General features: G+C 35.5%; 1 protein-coding gene and 1 long non-coding RNA gene across 2 annotated transcripts; one reads left to right on the top strand and one right to left on the bottom strand.

Annotated features, from left to right (window-relative positions):
• Positions 1–5,703: 5,703 nt before the first annotated feature.
• Positions 5,704–15,857, bottom strand: LOC125648032 (N-acetylglucosamine-1-phosphodiester alpha-N-acetylglucosaminidase-like). Its single transcript, XM_048874923.2, has 6 exons — positions 15,763–15,857; positions 15,121–15,239; positions 13,887–13,985; positions 11,027–11,168; positions 8,093–8,160; positions 5,704–6,153 (listed from the first exon to the last, which is right to left on the bottom strand). Exons 2-6 carry the CDS (start codon positions 15,212–15,214, stop codon positions 5,828–5,830), a joined length of 729 nt encoding a protein of 242 aa, XP_048730880.1. The 5' UTR covers positions 15,215–15,239; positions 15,763–15,857; the 3' UTR covers positions 5,704–5,827.
• On the top strand, positions 6,632–7,312 carry LOC130046934 (uncharacterized). Its single transcript, XR_008796005.1, has 2 exons — positions 6,632–6,868; positions 6,967–7,312. It is a non-coding gene; the product is annotated as an uncharacterized LOC130046934 (long non-coding RNA).
• Positions 15,858–16,548: the final 691 nt, after the last annotated feature.

The raw sequence follows: 16,548 nt of genomic DNA, 5'->3' as shown, positions 1-16,548 counted from the left end.
TTAGGTATATAAACGGCTGAAAACGCTGTGGCAGAGAAAAGATCGGGTAGTACCATCATGGAGCCATCAGAGCCCACAAGAATGGTAATTATTCTATAGATATATCCCGAAATCTGTATTTAGGTTGGGCAAGTCTGATACTATTTCATACTCAGTACATTTGGGTCCCCAATCAGTATTCCATTCAGTTTAGACACGTTGGGTAAATTCCCAACGTCATTGGGTATATAGTTTCGTTGGGTAAATTCCCAGCGTCATTGGGTAAATTCCATACCCACAGAAGATAATCATTATATCTAATATATGAATGCTATTCATGTTTTGATATATTTCATGCATTTACAATAATTAGTAAATTAATTCCAATCTTAATAAATTCATAGAAAATCCAATAGCTTGGTTTTATTAGGTAAATTTCAGAAATAAGAGGATGCTCAAATATTTTTGTAACTACCCAAGGCGGAAAACGTTACATGTCGAATCGACATATGAATGAAAATTAGTATTGTTTTAATACGTTGTCGATACATCTAAATGTCGAATTGAAGGCCACTGCAAGTGATTTTTTCTTCTCACGTAGAAGTTTTTGAATAAATTCTGCTTATAGGAATATAAAAACATGTCAGCTGAAAAAGGAACACAATTCGTGACCATGGGGATTCCAACAGACTGATGGAAGACCTGATCACCAAAGACCACGAAGATGTTGTCAATGAGGAACTCCAGCATATTTTTATTTCAACTTCAGAGTACTTGTGCGTGGAATCAGAGTTGCGTTTATTTTAATTTTTTAGATGACTATGTTGTATAATGTGTTTTAAGCGGTGGGATAGGAGATAAATCATTATTGGACACAGGTCTGCACGCTAATTTCCTCCTCATATTCGACTCTAAATTGACCGGGGGGAGGGTGTCAAAATATCGTTGCATACGTGGTGTATTTATTCATATAACCTTTAATACACATTTAAGAGCTCATTGATAAATATTCAAGACATGTGGTATTATATAATATTTATTTCTTTAAAGCTGTATGACCCGATGTTCATGTATTATTTTTGTACATAATTACTTTAAAGAAGATTTATTATTTTATAAAGTTATTAACTTTCCCTTAATTACATGCTTGAAAACATCTGCATGTAAAAGAAAACAGTGCGAATATTATTTAGAAGGTAAATATAGTGGGTACATATATAAATCATCCCATAACAGACGTCTATAAATAGACCCACGCGCGTATTGTATTTTTAGCGTTAAGTACTTTCCATTATTAGTCTTTATTCTATTTAGAGTTACTTCCCTTTGTTTAGACCCGAGCGGGTTTTTTATGCGCGTGCCGGGACTGTAAAACCCGGCCGGTGGGAGATTCTAGAGAAGTTAACCACTCACTTCAGTACTGTCTAGACGTATTTCGGGGACTGGGACTAACATTCGGAATTATAGCATAAAACTTAAATGGTAACAAGAGATGTTTGTAAAACACATATGCCCCCGATGGTGCAAAATTGAAAAGGGTTATACACGCACATCATTTAATTGATAGTCTATTAACAATGATAGCTTTCATTCATATGTCGATTTGATATATCCCTGTAAGCTCGAAATAAAGGACACCACAGAGTCGTCCACTTCTGCTTCATACTTAGATATTTTATTGAAAGTAGACATTAACGGAAAACTGACAACTCAACTGTATGACAAACGGGATGATTTCAGCTTCTCCATCGTCAACTTCCCATATTTATGTAGCAATAATCCATTATCACCTGCATATGGTGTTTATATATCTCAACTGATTCGATATGCAAGAGCTTGTTCTGGATATAGTCAGTTTTTAAATCGAGGTAAGCTACTGACAAACAAGTTGACGGTACAGGGATTTCAACAGTCTCGATTGAAGTCAGCATTTCGCAAATTCTATGGTCGTTATAACGATCTAGTTCGTCAATACAACCTCGCATTGGGTCAAATGCTGTCTGGCGTGTTTCATACCGATTGTTAAGCCGTTCTTGGCACACTGATTTTGACTGCGGATAACTCCGTTTACCTGATCAGGATATGGGGCTCACGGCGGGTGTGACCGGTCAACAGGGGATGCTTACTCCTCCTAGGCACCTGATCCCACCTCTGGTGTGTCCAGGGGTCCGTGTTTGCCCAACTATCTATTTTGTATTGCTTGTAGGAGTTATGAGATTGATCACTGTTCGTTGTCTTCAACTTGCATAGTAGTATCATCAATTCAAAATATTGAGCAGACAATATCTTCCTATGTCAAGAATGAATTGACCATGTGACCTAAAAATCAATAGGGGTCATCTACTCCTTATGCTGTACCAGTGTACCAAGTTTGGTGTCAATCAAGAATATAATTCTTAAAATATAGGAGACAATATATTACTGTAATAAGATGATGATTTTGATTTAATCCTATTATTATTGCCATTCACGGTGAAGGTACAGTGCCATATTTTACGCTCATCAGTCTTGTCCCGTTGACTTTGTTTACATTTGTTTCAGCGAGCCATTTTCAACGTGATCATCGTTTAAATCATGACTTTGTTTATTTGATCACTTATAAGGGTTTTTATAATTACCGAGTGAATCTCATCCATCTTTCTGTGGACTCTGTATGCCGTATTTCTGCTGTAAATCATTATTTACCGCTCTCAAACTTTCTCGTGTGCTGCCTGTATTGACGTCCGACAAGCCGATTCACTCCCGACTCTGACTGCTGCATTGTGTTCCGGTGCTTGATTTTAATATATTACTACTTATTGTGTATTATTTATATATGAATCGTTGTAAGCAGATGCTGACCAACCTTTTTGTATGAATTTTATCCCGATAAAACCGCTTATCTGTCTTATTTTTTCATGTAATCCGAGTCCTAAATTTTTGTATCTCACTTTCGTTTTCTTCGATATTCCTACGCGCATTATTCACAGGGCGCTTAAATTCGAAATGTTAGAAGTCTAATAAATACTACGATAGTGAACAATTTCCAAATATGAATTTTATTTATCAATTATGGCTTTATTTAATTAATTACATCCGGACAAGGCTTTGTATATATCTTATATGGTTTTATTGTCATTAAAATTCACATGTCCGGAATTTATGATAGTCCTGTCTGGAATGTCCGTATCCGAACAATTATTTGATTGGATAACTTTTATCCGGACAATAAGGACAAACAGTGATTGGTTGGACAAGTCTATATAAGGAAGCTCAGTCTCAGTATCCATCATCTTCTCCTAGAGAACACATCTCATTAAGCAGAACAATCAAGGTAGATAAAAAAATGAACTTGGTAGTTGATGACGCTAATTTCTATAAGGACTTTATTCGTCCGGACAGTCCGTATCATTATTCAGTCATGAATTTAGATTTGACTAAGTAGGAGATTATTATAGTTCTTATTAATATTTTAGCCTATTGAAGACTTTGTGTTACGAAGTTTAACTTGGATGATTAGTTGTCCGGAATGTTGTCCGGAACGTTTTACAGCGTTTAAGAATCACTTGTTTGGATTCTAGTTCATAAGAGTCAAGTTGTATAGATTAGATGTCAGAGTTTATGACCGCAAGAGTAGTAATTAAGTTACTGTTATATTCACTTTAGGTTTTAGCTGGTGATGTAGGAGTTAAAGACAGGTAGTAAAACAAAGGGGGGGGGGGGTCAAGTCTGTTATATCACAGTTAAACTTTCGACTGTCCGGATCGACACTTTTAATATTTCCTTTTGATAAACTATTTAGAGTATCTATAGTAAATAACCAAAGCATAATTTCAGTCTGCATGTTTATTAAGCTGAGAGCGTTAGTCCGCGGAGATACACGTTTTAGGATTTCTCAGCCTAGATGTCACGAGTCATTCCCCTTTGGTCATGCATTGTTGAATGGTCAGCATCTCGGTCTATGTGTTGTTGTTTTATCCTGACATATTGTTATTTGGAGTTGTGAGCCATCCTGAATAAATTGTTGGTTGTTTTTAACTTGTATATGATGTTTATTTATTTATTTCTTTGTGACAAGGAACCGATCGACTTGTTACATTACTATGTACAGTTCAACTATTGACTTTTGACCTCAAAATCAATATAGGTTATCTTCTCCTGAAGATGTACCAGTGTACTAAGTTTGATGTATGTCAAGCAAACGGGTTATCAAGATATTGGGTGCACAGTATATTATATGTCCAGTTTGACCCTTGACCATGTGACCTCAAAATCAATAGGAGTCATCTTCTGAATATACACCAGTGTACTAAGTTTGATGTCTGTCAAGCAAAGGGTTCTAAAGATATTGAGTGGACAGTATATCCCAATATCCAGGTTAACCCTTGACCTTTAAACATGTGACCTTAAAATCAACAGGGACCATCTTCGCCTGAGGATGTACCAGTGCACCAAGTTTGGTGTCTGTTAAGCAAAGGGTTCTCAAAATATTGAACGGACAGTATATTCATATGTCCAGTTTGACCCTTGATCTTTGACCATGTGACCTCAAAACCAATAGGGATCATCTTCTCCTGAAGAAGTACCAGTGTATCAAGTTTGATGTCTTCAAGCAAAGGGTTCTCAAGATATTGAGCAGACAGTATATTCCAATGTCCAGTTTGTCCCTTGACCTTTAAACATGTGACCTCAAAATCAATAGGGGTAATTTTCTCCTGAAGATGTACCAGTGTACCAAGTTTGAAGTCTGCCAAGCAAAGGGTTCTCAAGATATTGAACGGACAGTATATTTCTATGTCCAGTGTGACCCTTGACCTTTGACCATGTGGCCTCAAAATCAATAGGGGTTATCTTCTTCTGAAGACGTATCAGTGTACCAAGTTTGATGTCTGTCAAGAAAAGGGTTCTCAAGATACTGAGCAGACAGTAGATTTCCATGTTTAGTTTGACCCTTGACCATGTGACCTCAAAATCGATAGGAGTCATCTTCTCCTGAAGATATACTAGTGTACTAAGTTTGATTTCTGTCAAGCTAAGGGTTCTCAAGATATTGAGCGGACATTATATTACTATGAACGTTTTGACCCTTGACTTTGTGACCTCAAAATCAATAGGTGTCATCTTCTCCTGACGATGTACCAGTGTACCAAGTTTGATGTCTGTCAAGCAAAGGGTTCTCTAGACATTGAATGGTCAGTATATTCCTATGCCCAGTTTGACCCTTGACCATATGACCTCAAAATCAATAGGGGTCATCTACTTGTTAGGATGTACCAGTGTGCCAAGTTTGATGTCTTTCAAGCAAAGGGTTCTCAAGATATTGAGCGGACATTATATTCCTATGTCCAGAGTAGATTGACCCTTGACCTTTTGACCTAAAAGAACAATAGGGGTCCTTTTCTACTCATAACCAACCCACATATGAAATATCATTATCATCAAGTGAATGGTTCTTAAGATATTGAGCGGACAACATGTGGTCTACCGACCAGCCGACCGACCCACAGTTGCAAACCAATATGCCCCTGTTCTTTGAAGGGGGGGGGGGCATAAATATCACATTTCCTTGGACTTTAGATATTATGATACTGTTTCATATCTTGCTAATCAATTTGTAAATACCTGTGATTTTAATAAGAATATATTATTTACTCTTAAACACTGAAACTCTAGTTATTCTTTTCTTTCTTTTTTTTTGTTGAACAAGAAAATACACGGGAATACTGAAAGTCCCGTTACACAAGAAACGACTACATACATTTAATAATCATTACACATGGAACAAACAATGAAACGTTACATGTTAAGACAATGTGCAGACAGACAAACCATGGACGAAGTGGTCCCTATAAAGCATACTGAATTCTATTTACTGAATAATGTGATCATACTGCCCGTCACAAAGAATAACATTAGGAATTGCTGGTGGTTTCACATGACTATATGTATTGTCACTTACAGTGTGACTGAAAGCGTCCTGTTGAATTAAAAATGCAGTTCTTAGATGTATTTGATCATAGTGTTCCCCATCACGTATATTTTCCGCTGTATCATCATCTTTTTCCGGACATACGAGTATTCCTCTATGGTTAGTTGAGGACGTAGAGTGGTATGTTTCCTGAGGTAATTTTTTTAATTTCGTATTTAAAAGTTCCAAAGGCTGTCCAATATAACTGTATCCACTCTCGTCAGTATCTACAATGATTTAAGCTTCAACATATTGTTACTTAAGAAATAAGATATCATTTTTGAATGTTGTTGGGATATGACATGAAGTTGGTCATGTGATCAAATCCTAAAACGCCCGAAGGGCGTTATAGTAGATTTGATCACGTACCAACTTCATGTCATATCCCAATAACATTCAAAAATGATATTTTATTTCTTGTATTTATATTTTCTATTTTGATTTGTGTTCTTATCGAGCTTCCATGATTATGTAGCAGATGACCAAAATAACGATCGTAGAACACAAAATATAGTTCGTAAGAGTTTTATCGAAAAAAAAATTAGGAACAATATCAAAGAGAATATAAGATATATATATTTAATTGAAAATGTTGAAAAAAGACGAAACATGTGTAAAAATAAAGGTAATTTAGAGCGTAAAGTTAACTGAAATGACAAGAAGAGCGGAGTAAACTACATCCGTGGTGTGATTTGGTCGCGATCAGCGAAGGAGAAACTGGCGTCGGTCTAGCTTACTAAGTTGAAAACGCAATTGTTGATCACAGATTTCGACAGAAATTCAAAGGATCTGAGAGAATTGATGGTGGATATGATGGGTCAAGTTAACGTTAAGCTCTTAGTCAGGTTTTTGGAAAGAAACAACGGTATGTTCATCGTTAGGACTCGCGGTTGTAGCCATGCAGGAGACGATTCAAGACAGTAGGACAGATTTAGACCAAGTGTAGGTAGATTGCGTCTTTTATTTACCTTCAGTGTGTGTAAAATAAAATAAAAATGAACTGGCGGAGTTTTTGTTCACTTGAGAGATTTCTGTTGTAGGATTTTAATGAAGACTCGCACCGGTAACCTGACATGAACATGTAAATTTTTCGAGCCTCGAAACCAGTCTCGCTTATAATCATGCCGAGTCATAGCCGTGATGGAAGTTGCCAGGAAACAACAGGTTAACTTATCATCATGAAGTAAATACATGTAGGCCTATAACTCTGCCTACATATTTTCGCTTCCAATATCATAGAACTTTATTTTATAAATTCGCCATGCAGAAGTTGCAGACGGTATTTAAAACTGTATAAAATGAAACAACAGAACGATATATGTTTAATATTTCTCTTTTATAAATTGATGAAATTCTTGTTTTTCACAAAATAAACTGTATAAATATTCTGCTGCGTTTATTTCTGTTATGATGTTATTGCAGTGGCGGATCCAGGGTTTACGAAAGGGTGTGTGTGAAAGTCAAGTATTAGCCAAAATGCTTAGCCATCTTGGGTGCCAGTCTGGAATTTTACTAATCTGGAATTTTACTCACACTATTTCTATTATTTAAATTTGTGGCGAGAGGGGGGGGGGGAGGTCTAAATCCCCCACTGCATTGCATCAGCAAGAAGCCAGGTGAAAATACAGGAACTGACTTTTGAAGCGGTGATTGTATTCATACGCAAGAACAAACTGATCACATGACCAAATTCATGTCACACGAAATTCAACATCAATTTCATTAGTACTGTCATATAAGGAAGTGCATTGGAAAATGTAAATATAGGTGTTTTAATTAAGTATTTTTATGTATTCTCTGATTTATATACAAACAAGTTTTTGCATAATTAGCGGATAAAGAAACGCAAGTACTTAATTTCAACGATAGAAATCAAATTACGCAAATTAATTTTTGACAAAATTAAGGCGTGTGTTAACAATGGTCTTTGTATTGAAACTGACCGCAACAATCAACCTATCAGATCCATATCGCTTATATCCTGTAAACCAACCTATCAGATCCATGTCGCTTATATCCTGTAAACTATTAATTTGAGCAACTTAGATATTAAGGTATGGGTTTCTTTTTCCTTTCAATATGTTGTGTTAAATACAGCTTTTGTTCAGCAGTAAGTGGGTATCTCACAAAACAAACTTTCATAGACACATGCATGTGTATCCTTACTTGCAAGTTCTCTGCCTTCCGACATTAAAAACACATCACTCCTTGGAGCTCCTTTTACTACCGTATTTCTAAACATAAATTAGAATACATTTATATGAAAGGTGAAGATAATGAACAGTGATCAATCTCACATTTATATTTCATATCTGAAATGTTCATCTAATGTTTTCATTTTAAAAAAGCGTTAGTTATTTATAGGTTCTTCTTCACAATAATATCAGTAAACATTAGTTATGTAGAGAATTTTGTTCACAATATCAGTAAACATTAGTTATGTAGAGAATTTTGTTCACAATATCAGTAAACATTAGTTATGTAGAGAATTTTGTTCACAATATCAGTAAACATTAGTTATGTAGAGAATTTTGTTCACAATATCAGTAAACATTAGTTATGTACAGAATTTTGTTCACAATATCAGTAAACATTAGTTATGTAGAGAATTTTGTTCACAATATCAGTAAACATTAGTTATGTAGAGAATTTTGTTCACAATATCAGTAAACATTAGTTATGTAGAGAATTTTGTTCACAATATCAGTAAACATTAGTTATGTAGAGAATTTTGTTCACAATATCAGTAAACATTAGTTATGTAGAGAATTTTGTTCACAATATCAGTAAACATTAGTTATATACAGAATCTTGTTCACCAAATATCGACAATCATTATATTATACAATATTTACAAGAATGCGACTTTAATAGAAAAATTTGAAAACTTTTATAATACAACTGATTATATACACGAATTAATTTTTTTTAACAAGACCCCCACAGGCCTTATCGGTCACCTGGATACTAGTGAAAAAGTATCACTACTTCCATGGGCTATGAAATCTAGAAAAAATTTCCTGTTCTGAATATCTAAGCTAAATTCTAATGTTCAGCAACAGTATAAAAGAAGATGTGTTCTTAAAACTTCACTGCCCTCAAAAGTGCATTCACTGATGAAAGGCTTTAAATAATAGGTGTATTAACATTAAAACATCAAAAGATATGACTAATTTGGACTCATCTTAAAGTCATAACCCTGGGTTGTGAAATTCATCATGTTTTGTACATCCTTTTCTGCTATTCCTAAGTTTGCATTTAGATTTTATACAGTATCAGCAAACTTACACATAAATACTATATACTAAGTTTGGACCCACCCTGGGGTCAAACCCCTTACTCTGGGCAAAATCAAACTCACAATTTTGGTTAAAGACTACCTGCACTATCCATTTAGTTTCAATTTAGTATCAAAAGCTCTAAAGAAAATGTTATTTAAGTGTTTTACACATAAACACTAAATAACAAGTTTGGCCCCGCCCTGGGGTCAGAACCCCTACCCCGGGGATCATGAAATTTACAATTTTGGTAGAAACTTTCTTCCTCTACATTACTATGCATTTAGGTTTTCTTACATGTGTGTGGTTCTTGAGTAGAATATTTTTGAAAATTTGTCATTTTAGGCAGGTTTTGCCCTGTCCCTAAGGCCCCAGGGGTGCAGGAATCCTGAAATTTACAATTTATGTTTCCCTTGTTCCAAATATGTTTCATACTAAATTTGAAAAGAATTGGAATGATAGTTATCAAGAAGAAGATAAAAATGTCTATTGTTCACAAATTTAATAACTGACCATTTTGGCCCCACCCTGATACCAAAACCCCTATCCCTGGGACCATCAAATTTACAATTTTGGTAAAGAACTACCTGTTCCTTCTAAATATCTATTTACTTTCAATTTAGTATCAATAGCACTAAAGAAAATGTTATTTAAGCGTTGTACACATAATCACTAAATAACAAGTTTGACCCCGCCCTGGGGTCAGAACACCTACCCCGGGGATCATGAAATTTACAATTTTGGTCGAGGCTTTCCTCCTCTACATTACTATGCATTTAGTTTTTCTTACATGTGTGTGGTTCTTGAGAAGAATTTAAAAAATTGGTCATTTGTGGCCCTGCCCCTAAGGCCCTATGCGTGCAAGAATCCATCCTGAAATTTACAATTTATGTTCCCCTTGTTCCAAATATGTTTCATACCAAATTTGAAAAGAATTAGAATGATTGTTATCAAGAAGTTAAAAATGACTATCGTTCACACACTTAATAACTGACCATTTTGGCCCACCCTGATACCGAAACCCCTACCCCTGGAATAATCAAATTTACAAGTTTGGTAAAGGACTATCTGTTCTTTCCAAAGAACTTTCAATTTAGTATCAATAGCATGAAAGAAGATGTAATTTAAGTGTTTTACACATAAACACTATATGACAAGTTTGGCCCCGCCCTGGGGTCAGAACCCTCTCCCCGGGGATCATGAAATTTACAATTTTGGTAGAGGCCTTCCTGCTCTACATCACTATGTATTTAGTTTTTCTTACATCTTTGTGGTTTTTGAGAAGAAGATTTTTGAAAATTGGTCAATTTTGGGCACTTCTTGCCCCATCCATAGGGCCCTGGAGTCCTGGAATTTACAATTTATGTCCCCCTTGTCCCAATGATGCTTCATACCAAATTTGAAAAGAATTAGACTGGTATTTATTAAGAAGAAGTTAAAAATGTTCAATTGCTAACGCACGACGGACGACAACCAGTTGCAATAAAAAACAACCTGTTTATGTATTTTTAACTTTTATATCCATCGGAAGGGCCTTTAAAGGGTATCCTGTGTCAAGGATCACAACCCCCTTGGCACACAAAAGATCTTTTCCCTGATGTTCGAAACAGATTAAGCTTACTGAGGGCCGTCAGGGAAACTCAAACACTCACAATCACACATAATTCAATTAGTTAACCGCCGTAAAATGGCTGAAATATTGCCAAAACGGCGTAAAAAAAATCAATCAATCAATCACAATATCAGTAACCGTTAGTTATGTACAGAATTTTGTTCACCATAATATCGGATTACATCTTTTTTATGTTTTGTAATTACTGACCTTTTCTTCTTTTTGTAACACCAATAAAAAAGGGATACCAATAATATTGTAGAAACAACAATAGCAGGTGAAGCAAGAGCGTAGATATGGAGAGTTGTTGGGACATCCTCAGTAGAATTCACTCGTTTGCTATTCACTTCAACTGTTAAAAGGTATAAATTTCCGTGTAGTTTTTATAAATATATTATGATATTATTCGGTAGTACAATAACCAAAATAAAGACCTATACACATATATGGTTAGAGCTTAATTTGATACTTAACAATATGAAAATGTATGTGATATATATTGTTGATTTGAAATAGTATAGTGCCTTGGACGCTCGATTCACAATCGGAAAGTTTCAATAGTTTCAATCGACGTTTAATATACGTGGGGTCTCTTACTTTTGTCAAGCACCCACCATCAGATCTTTCGGATGACTAAAACAGGGTTATGGTAGGATGGGCACAATAAAGTACCTCCATGATAATTGCTAAGACTTTAATCATCATGCATAAGGTCAAACTTTGTGGCGCTTTTCGTACAGCTGATATCGTGATTGAAACATTCTTGAATGGGACATACAAGCAATTTTTATGTGACGTATACATTATGTAACTATGATAATATTTAGGACCAGGCTTGCACCATATCTGTCACACATAATTTTATATTAGAAACTAGAGATTGTTTTTATGAAAAACAAATGTCTCCCCCAGCTCCCCAAATTGGAAGTGATCCAAATGAAACATCCTCCCCTTAATACACTGCATGGTATGGAGAAGAAAGCATGAGCAGGAACATGGGGATTATGAACTCTGGTAAGTCATATAGAAGAAGAGTTCACAAACTATTTTACACCCTCCACCCTTCAGATCCGCTATAACTTTAAAGATAACAATTGGATCCTCATGTCCCTACAATATGCACATCTGCAAATGACACTGAAGTGTTGTAAAAAGTTTTCAAGTCTATTGGATAAGCCATACAGGAGGAACAGCGCTCACAAGCTAATTCAACATCCTCCACCTCTTTTCGATACACTATAACTTGGGAAAATAATTGGATCCTCGACAATATGTATATCTAGAAATGGCAATGAAGCATTGTATAAAGTTCCAAATCTATTCTATTTTACATCCTTCATCCCTCTTAGATTCACTATAACTTTTAAGAAAACAATTGGATTCTTCCGTCCCGACAATATGCACATCTGCAAATGGCAATGAAGCATTGTACAAAGTTTCAAATCTATTTGATAAGCCATATAAGAGGAGAAGCGTTCACAAGATTTTGTGACAGATAAACGGAGGGACAGAAAGTACAAAAACAATGTCTCTCCCTGGAAGAGTAGATACATAATGAAGCTTTTTATCGTCTTCCGTAGTGTTGGACCGAAAACGCCCTCTTTGACTCCCGTTTATTATCATAAAAATAGCCCACTTAAACAAGATTTAAAATTGACTCTGCGTTTGTTACCCCAATAGAGGTATCAAACGAAAAAATCGTTTGTCTAACATAAATGTCTTTCCAATCTTTCGGTTGATGCCATAATTATCCTAAAAAGTATTTCCTTTCTTAATTTTAAAACCCATAAACAATTATAACGAGGGCATCGAGCTCTTTGGTAGCACATGTGTAAGAGAAAATTAGTCAAAGTAGGCAATAAAAGATATTATATGTGTAGTCAGAAAAAGGATTCATCGTCCTAGATCTGAATGCCGTTATTTAGATATATTAAAATAGTTCTAGTAATCTGACAACGTGAAGATAACGATCAGTGGTCAATCTCACAACTCATATAATGAATACTAAATAGAAAGTTGGGCAAACACAGACCCCTGGGTATACAAGTGGTGGGATCAGTTGCCTGGGAGAAGTAAGCATCCCCTGTCGACCGGTCACCCTGTGAACTTGGGGAAAGACCTCCGCTGTCCGCTGACTAAGACGAAGACTTAAGAGAAATCGTGGTCAGAAGAGTTTTGTTTGTTGAGACTTGTGATTGAACTCATAAGTATTTGTTTATATGATTTTACTTGACTTTCATAGGTCAAGATGAGGTCATAGAGGAGCCATGGTTTGTGCAATCTTCATTACACTACAACATCTTTCGAACTTTGGAAAGTGGTATTTTCCTATGCCAGCACTTTTGAAAATAATTCCCCTATCTCCAAAGTTCTCTTTAAAGATATCAGTTGGTCATTCTAATGAAGATTAAAAGTTTTTGATCTGATAAAGAGTTTGATAAGATTGTCAGTTGGTTGACCGGTTTGATCGCAAGTGACAAGGTTCTATTACATGTTGCTCGGTTGGGTCTTGGGGAAGCATCTGTCAGGTTCTAACCCTGGTTTCAGGTTCTAACCCTGGTTTTGTATGTTGTTTTCTCTTGTTTCCTTCAGATCCGCTATAACTTTAAAGATAACAATTGGATATTCATGTCCCTTCAATATGCGCATCTTCACCTTGCATGCTATATTATCAATATAACAAAAATTAAATTGTCAGCTTTTCTACTAGCAAGCTATATTGTAAGATGCAAGGTGAAGATAACGAAGCAATACAAAATAGATAGCTGGGCAAACACGGACCCCTGGACACACCAGGGGTGGGATCAGGTGTCTAGGAGGAGTAAGCATCCCTTGTTGACCGGTCACACCCAGACCTATATCCTGATATTGATATAGGATATTGTAGTATGAATTGTGTTTGCGAGGTCTCTCTACACTAAAAGTTAAAAAATCCAGGGAAAAGTTTATTGAAGTTTTTTTTAAGGATCACCATCATATTTTAATAAATACAATACATGTACATCAGTATACGGTGTTTGTGCGCATAATTTTTCATTGGGATAGATTAAGCTGAATTTACATTCTATACCTGTCGTTAAAGGACATCCAGATATATAGTTGCATTGCTCATGGTCGCAGGAATTGCAATTTCTACGACACGCAAATCCATAAGTACCCTTTTCGCATTCTGAAAGGAAGAAGGGTTAAAATGCTGTCGGTGACTTATATGCCATTGATATACATAGGTATTCGACTTGACATAGGCGCTACTACTGAGAAATCCATGCATTCGAGTTAAATAAAAGACATTGCTTTTTGACATCATAGATTGCTGCTTCTTCAATAAAAATGGGAAAAGGAGATGTTCATACATTGTGATCAGTCACCCAAATTTTGATCCAGCGTAGGACGAGTCAGTTCAGATCTGTCTTGACGCTCGATGGGAACAAACTTTTCTTGCCACACATTGCACTCAATAATTTTAATATGTAGACGTTTTGTTTGTTATCAGCTTTTGTAGTTTAGTTGTAGTTTTGGTTTCCTTTTCTATTTAGTTTTCTTTTCTATGTAAATATTCTATCGTCCTGTGGAAGGGACATGTTGTCCTGGAAATTTGACAATTCACTGTTGTTCGTGTCGTTGGTCATATATATATATATATATATAAATTATATCCCAACAATTAAATAAACATTCGTATTTTCAAGCTAATAACGAAGTACTTAGCTACTGGGCTGTAGAGACCCTCGGGGACTAACAGTCCACCAGCAGAGGCCTCGACCCAGGGGTCGTAATGCAAGGTGAAGATAACGAACATTATTTGTCGAAATGCGAATCTGGTGCATCAAAATTGGTACTGTATAAGTTTTACATTATGACCCCTGGGTCGAGGCCTCTGTTGGTGGACTGTTAGTCCCCAAGGGTCTCTACAGCCCAGTAGCTAAGTACTTCGTTACTAGCTTAAAAATACGGATGTATATTTAATTGCTGTGATACAATTTAGAAATTCATTTCAAAATTAAGGATTATCTTCCTTATACATAGCTCTTATCCTTAGACGAATTTGACTCCACTTTTTGGCACTCTGTTTCCCCTAAAATAGCTCTAACAAGTTTATCGTTATTTCGGATTTCAAGCATTTCGTTTGAGCATCACGGACGAGACATTAATTATCAAAATGAGCATCTGGTGCAGTATAAGTTTTACATAAATTTATTTAACTTCCGCAAAAATTACATTTTACATGTAACGCCATACATAAATACAACAAACTTGTGCATCATTGTATAAATCGTTTGAACTCATTATCCTCTTTCTCTTACTGTGTTTGCAGGTTGCTCCAGTGTACCCATCTTTACACATACAGAGGGTTGTAGTTTTGTTTCTGTATCCGTTCTCAGAACAGTTTTTTTGCATTATACAGTCTGTATGTCGTTTGAATCTAGGAAAGAAAATTCTCCTTTCACGATTTTAATAGCACAATCCTTATATTGAAACTTGCTAATAAGTAATATAATACACGGTGGAATTTATTTGATAGGCACTTGGCAATGGCTGATCATCGGTGTATATATTGAAATTTTTGTTTTTAACGATCTAAGTTTTGAGTAAATACTCGCCAAAAATGTCATGACTAAAAACATGGAAACCCTCGACCACAAAACAATACATACAATTTACATATATTAACTGTGTCCCAAAACAACGCATCATACAGATATTAACTGTGTAAGCGAAACATTTGGTGAACACTTTCGCTGCATTTCTTGTACTTTGTTAATCTTAATAAACCCACAGTAAATGGATTCAAAACTAGGACAGTTTGATTTTAAATAATTATCCTCTTTCAGAATTGAAATTAACAAACTATATGTACATCTTTATAATACTGTACTGACTAAATAAATACGTTAAGTACTGAAAAATAATTTATAAATAATATATAGTAAACTTCAATTTCTTACCTAATCAAAGTGATAATAGAATGTGGACTTTCTTCCTGTACATGTGTGCGTTTTCTGTATAAGACACTCTGGGGGTTAAAATCTTGGATAAACTTAGTCATACAGGAAATTACTTGCGATAATTGTAGTACGTTTGAAGTACATGTACATATACCAAACGTGAATCGTGAGATCGTGACCACAGAATCGAGTAGATATTTAATACCCTAAAACATTAGCCCTTTGAACACTTCACAAGTTCATGTACTTGTTTTCAAATTAGGTCAAGCGTAGCAATTACGAGTGACAATTATGATGAAAATGTTGTCCTAAATTAGGCTAACAATCGTGCATGTACATTATATCGCACGTTTTAGGAACGTATCAATTTTATTTGATGTACCTGTACTTAGTACTTACTATATTTTTTCTACGGAACTCGTAAGCATGGAGCTTTAGATAACACCGAATCGGCGTGCAGGTCTTACATGTACCAACATATATAGGCATTCTATTCATATTTCATCTAAGAACTGAATTGTTTAGTTTGTTTAACTTTGGAATTTCCTAATTCTTCGTTTACGTATTTTTGTAATTTAACTGGTTACTTTTTTACGTTTAGGTTCTCATATCAAATCTAACTCCCCCTGCGATATATCCTTCTTTATTGTATACCCATCGATGTATCGTTTGTTGATACTGTAGATTTCACAGCGTGTGATCCGGTTTTCCGGATCACCACACTGTGGTTTTCTGATTCCGTATCAGTATCCTCTGAAACTGATGCCGTCACAATGCATCAACGCA

Source organism: Ostrea edulis, chromosome 6 (genome assembly GCF_947568905.1).
Source record: "Ostrea edulis chromosome 6, xbOstEdul1.1, whole genome shotgun sequence".
NCBI lineage: Eukaryota > Metazoa > Mollusca > Bivalvia > Ostreida > Ostreidae > Ostrea > Ostrea edulis.
Note: the sequence above shows the minus strand (reverse complement) of the source record. Positions and strands in the feature narration are given on the sequence as shown.